The following is a 6,111-nucleotide window of genomic DNA, read 5'->3' as shown; positions in this document are numbered from 1 at the left end:
CAAAGATATGAATCTTTTCATGCCACTAGAAAAGAAATGATAAGTTAATATCATTAGGCATAAAATAAATTATTCAAAGTTTCAAAAAATGACAATCATACAAGTGGTAGTATTTTTACATATGATTTCTTACAAGCACCAATAATGTTCATACATGGTGTTGTCACTCCTAAGCATCTCTGAAATTGTGGGAATCAATATACAATTTAGAGGATCTAGTGACTTGCATTAAAATAGTTAGGCTAGGAATTTAATTGGTAGTATTTCAATAGGCCAGGAATTTATTTGGCAATATTTTCAATAGGGAGTTTAAATAATGAGTTTGCAGGCCAATGCAGGATTGCTCTTATTAAATTTTTATAGAGTCTACTAGTGAGGAAATAAGCTATTGCAAATGGAATATGAAAGAAACTTTGGAAGATATCAGAATTGATTAATGATGAATTTATTAGTGATTGCAGATTGGTTGAAAAACATATAAAATTATCAATGATGAAATAAACAGATAGAAATTCTCTAGATTTTAAATCAAGTCTTAGAAGAAAATTATCATTTTAGTAACTAAAAGTACCGTTTTCTCACTTATCAGAGAATGTTTGGTTTTAGATTTTTTTTTTAAATTTTGAAAATTCCACAAGTTTGATTTAGTCACAATAATTATTTGGTTATTTATTAAAATCCAAAAGTTAATTTTATGACAACCTCTTCTCAAGGCCTTAATGAAGGGTTATTATTTAGTCCATGGTTCATGGAAGTTAAATTTCAATAAAATTTCTATACTCTTAACATTAATTTACTGTATGATGTTATGTTCATGATTGCTTTGTCATAAACTTATTCTAATTGATTCATGTTTCATTGTTATTCTAGATATGGCTAAGAAAATACGGACAACGGTGATGAAAAGAAGTATATTTCATAGCCTACAAGTGTATTTTTTACATTATAAGCATTACTATTGCTATACACGCCATTAGCAAACAAAATGATATAAATAACTCTATAGAGTACAAAATTGATTCAATGTTTGTAAGGCATGCAATCTATATATGCCTTATCTAGTTGAGAGGGTTAAACACATGCCGATTGATTGGGACACAAGTGTACGTGCCGATCACATAATAATAGCGTGCGTAAAGCAGTGTGTCTGTCCACAGGGAAGAAAGAGAATACTAGTAATAGCTCTAATTCTGAAAATTAGCCTAATTGATCGAATGATGTGTGTGTGAACAAAAAAGAATAAAAGCAAGAAATCAGGGGAAGAAACAATGCTGGGCATATTATCATTCTAGGGTTATAAAGTACAAGGCAAAGGCTGTCTAGGTATGTAATTCTATTTGAACTAAAAGGTTTCCAGAATTATACTAAACCCTCCTTTTGAGGATGAAGAGTAACTGAATCAGTGCAAAGCTAATACAGACATCTACACAATCACAACAACACTCTATGAAACCTCACTGTGAGCTAATGAAGATCTCTCGAGTAGGTAATTTCCCTTGTGAAGAAAGATTACCCCTAATCTGAATATAGACTAGGGATGTGATTTCTCCTAAAATCTATTCCACATGAATGCAAAGAGCATGAAGATAATCGTTAACTCACTCATGAGAATTAAGGAAGACGGAGTCTCTAAAATAACCTACACCCAGGCTTACTCACAATTTCTTCTAATCACAGTATGTCTATGCTAGGTGGGTATTTCTACTTGTCACAAAGCACACAAAGTATGATGGTTACGGCTTTTACCTTGTTAACAATCAAGCATTCAAACACATAATTAGATTCAAATATAATCGATTGCAATAAGGAAAACAATTAAATCATGAAGATCCAACAACCAATATCAAAAAGTAAAACCTAGAGTTCAACTATACCCAAACATCTAACAAATTAATCCTCTATTAATGGAGGGTGACACACCTTTTTGCGTGTGTACCGCAAGTGCACGGGTTTGTGGAAGTAATAATACCCCAGTGAGTAGGTAGTCGAATCCACAGGGAATAGTGATTAGAAAGACAAAGATTGCTATCTAACTAGAACGAAAAATGAATTAATAATGATGTGAATAAGAATCAATGCAAATAGAAATAAGAAAAGAAGAAGGAGGCGCAAATAAAAGATAGGAGAGGCAATCGATGATAAATGAGGCAGGACTATTGTTTCAAGGGCAAGACCAATCATTATGTTTCCTAACTAATGTATAATGAGTCGTGGAGATCCTTAAACACACAGTCCCAAAACTTAAGCTCAACCGTGACTAACCCTACATAATGCCCCGGTGGAGAAATCTCTCAGTCTCGATACCTTACACTATGCTAGATTGCTTTAGGCTCTAGGGATTCCAAGTGATAAACCTTATTTTCTAAAATAGATCTAACCCTTTGGTCTAGGCGAAAGACTCCTAGTCACAATTAAGCTCCAGATACTAAGGATTACTTCAACGCTTCACTCTGTTGCTTATGCAACTAAACCCTAGCGGAGTTCATCTCTTAGCACTTCACTCTATTGTGACCGCAAAGAACTCTTGGAATGTGGAGGTAGGATAAATCATACCGGAGGGGAAAGGGGACGTTCCACTATCTCTCGACTCATCCTCTCAACCCTCTCCAATCTAGCATTATCTAACCCTCATAGTGTGTCACTCATCCACAAGGATTACTAAAATGGATTCTCAACCCTAGTGTCACTCAAGGAAAAATCAACTAGTCATGATAAATATTTAATTCCTATCACAAAGGCCTTTTCAAGTTCATCCATAAAAATTCTTGTTATTATTTCTCATTTATTAAATTTCCTTGTTTGTTTGACCTAAATTAATTATAAAAGCTAATTAATCCTAATTATCATATTATCTTAATCCTATGCTTTGAAATGAATTACAAATATTATTGTCTTTGAATATTTAGCTACTATTTTCTTATCAATTGTATTTATACATGTTTACTTTGATCATTGGGTAATGGATAGCATTATACACTTTCATAGCCAATTGGACATGGACAAATTTTTAATTAAATGACCATAGAGTGAAGAGTCATCCAATTGTCCGAAAGAACCCTTGAGCTTCAGATCAAGCGAGAAAAACACCGATGTGAATTTCAATTCAAATTACATCGTTAGTGATCCGGGACTATGAAAGCTGATTGAAGACTTTGATATTGGGATTAGTGATCAAGTACGAAGGGAATATTTAACTAGAGGCCCCTGTCAACCAACTGGCCATAGCTTTCCACAAAAGGAGTACGACAAACAAAGGAGGAGTTTTCAGGATGCATGGTTTAAACAATATCTAGGTTGGAGTACAGTGTGACCAAAGATGCAACATTTTGTTTTTGGTGTTACCTTTTCACACCAACTAGGGGAAATCGAATAAGAGAAGATGCATTCATTAAAAAGGGTTCAATAATTTGAAAAAATTATAGAGTATGTTGGTGCTGTGAACAATATGCATAATGACGCAAGAGTACAATTTCAGAGTTTCCAAAATCAGAGACAGAGCTTGTCACACCAATTGGCTACACATTCATAAGAGATGGCGGTTGAATACCGTACTTGTTTAACAACTGTTTTAGATGTGACGCATTTCCTATTGAAGCGAGTTTGCCTTTCTATGGACATGATGAGTCCTTGAGCTCATTGAACAAGGGCAATTTCCTTGAGATGCTCGAGTGGTATAGCCTACGGAATGATAATGTTTTCAGGCTGGTCAATCAAAACGCTCCTGTAAATGATCAAATGACTTCTCCGAAAATTCAGAAGGAGTTAGCAAATGCTTGCGCAATAGAGATTACATGTGCTATTGTTGATGATATTGAAGATAAGTGTTTTTCTCTTATGATTGATGAAGCCCGGGATGTGTCAGTGAAGGAGCAAACGGGAGTTGTTCTGCGATATCTGAGTAAGAATGGGTATGTGATAGAGTGGTTCCTTGCTATGGTTCATGTTCCAAATACATCAGCTATTTCATTGAAGAATGCCATTGATTATCTATTTGCCAAACATGGGTTTTCTCTTTCAAGACTAAGGGGACAAGGATATGATGGGGCTTCAAATATGCGGAGGAGAATTCAATGGTTTGAAGGCACTTGTCCTAAAAGAAAATCCATACGCAAGGTATATCCATTGTTTTGCTCATCAGCTCCAATAAATGATTGTTGCTGTTACTAAAAGCAATCGAATTGTGAGTGATTTTTTCCAATATGTTACTATGATTGTTAACGCAGTGGAAGCATCATACAAAAGGAATGACCAACTTTGGCAACATCACCATGATAGGTTGGTTGAGCAATTGGAGAAAGTAGAGATAGCCAGTGGTAGAGAAAAAAAATCAAGAATCCAGCTTAGCAAGATCGGGTGATACTCATTGGAGATCGCATTACACTGCCATTCTCTGACTAATCTCAATGTGGACTTTAGTGTTAGATGTCCAAAATGTGCATAATGATGGTGCTTCTAATGATAATAAAGTCATAGCAGGAAGTTTGATTGAAAAAATAGAGAATTAACAATTTGTGTTTGTGATGTATTTGATGAGGCGTTTGTTGGGAATAACAAATGAGTTATCACTTACCTTACAACAAAAGAATCAAAATATTGTTCAAGCAATGCGTTTGATTGAAACTGTAAAGGCTCGCTTCAAGACTTGAGGGAGACGGGATGGGAGGCATTTTTGGAGGAAGTTAGATCCTTTTGGGAAAAAAACTCTATCCCGGTGCCTAATATGGAGGATAATATGAGAATTCATGGTCATTTTAGATGGGAAGGGCAAGTTATTACTCATTTTCACCATTTCTGCCTTGAAATTTTCTATGAGGTTAGTATTTTTTATATTTATTATGTTTTTGTAAATCTCATTAATTTAGTTTCTTATAAATAGTTATAATTTTATCATTGTTACAATGTTAGGCCATTGATTTGATTGCACAAGAAATGCAAAACCACTTCCCAAAAACTAGCACAAAGTTACCTCTTCTTCAGTCATGCTTTGATCCAATGGACTCATTCTCTAAATACAACATCCACAAGCTACTTCGTCTTGCAGAACTTTATCTCGAAAATTTCACAATGACTGAGCACATGATGCTTGAGGATCAACTTCCCACTTTTATTTATAATGTATGGCATGATGCAGATTTTATAAATGTTGGGGACTTAGGAGGTTTTGCTAGGAAGATGGTTGTGACAAGCAAACGTATTATTTTTCCACTCATTCATCGCTTTTACGAGTTGGCATTGGTTTTACTAGTTGCAACAGTTAGTGTTGAGAGGGTGTTTACGGCGATGAATATTGTAAAAACTGACTTACGCAATAAAATGGGAGATGAGTGGATGAATGATATTATGTTTGTCTATATTAACGGGAGGTTTTGCAACTATTGACAATGAAATGATTCTACAATATTTTTAGGAAATGCAAACTCCTCGAATGCAGTTACCTCCCCTTAGTCTTAGCTACATGCCTCACATTTCTAGCACTAATGTTGGCATTGGTTCTAGTTCAAGGTGCATAAATAGCTATTGTATGCTTTTTCCCAATTATATATTCAAAGTGTGGTTGTTTTAATAAAAAATTTTATTATCTCATTATTTACATTTTGGACAAATACTTATGTAGATGTATTTATATATATATATATTTTTTGAATTAGCCCACCACTAGTAAATCCTGGTTCTGCCACTGAATATATATATATATATAAGAAAAGGGTTTCTGTGGACCTACACAGACGTCCACAGACAGCAACAGTAGGATTAAGATAATGCATAGTGAGAGCTAATCTTGTGTTAATTGGGTTGATTAAATTAATTTTGGAAAACATTGTTCATCCCACTTTTTACTGTGCACTGTTTATAAGCAAAGTGTACTGTTCACTGAATAGTGCAGAACCGTTGGATTGAAATCCAACGACCCAGAGCAACGTTCACAGATTACGAATCAGTGAACGTGCGTAGAAGATCGATGCTCTCTCTATATATATATATATATATATATTATTTACTTTTCAATTACTCACATATTTATCCCAGTTTAAATATTGTTTTTAAGCAATCAAAACATACTAGTAAATTATATATATATTTTAAAATTTTTATTTTTTTATATTGTGGATA

General features: G+C 34.2%; 1 protein-coding gene across 1 annotated transcript; it reads left to right on the top strand.

Moving 5' to 3' along the window:
- Positions 1-3,532: 3,532 nt before the first annotated feature.
- On the top strand, positions 3,533-5,379 carry LOC120277687. The gene is made up of 6 exons (XM_039284541.1): positions 3,533-3,548; positions 3,596-4,113; positions 4,224-4,275; positions 4,417-4,479; positions 4,629-4,813; positions 4,906-5,379. The coding sequence occupies exons 1-6, from the start codon at positions 3,533-3,535 to the stop codon at positions 5,377-5,379; spliced, it is 1,308 nt and encodes a 435-aa protein (XP_039140475.1).
- The last annotated feature ends 732 nt before the right edge of the window (positions 5,380-6,111 follow it).

The sequence above is a fragment of the Dioscorea cayenensis genome, chromosome 15 (genome assembly GCF_009730915.1).
Source record: "Dioscorea cayenensis subsp. rotundata cultivar TDr96_F1 chromosome 15, TDr96_F1_v2_PseudoChromosome.rev07_lg8_w22 25.fasta, whole genome shotgun sequence".
Classification (NCBI taxonomy): Eukaryota; Viridiplantae; Streptophyta; class Magnoliopsida; order Dioscoreales; family Dioscoreaceae; genus Dioscorea; species Dioscorea cayenensis.
The sequence above is the reverse complement of the archived record's forward strand: the minus strand, read 5'-3'. Positions and strand labels throughout refer to the sequence as shown.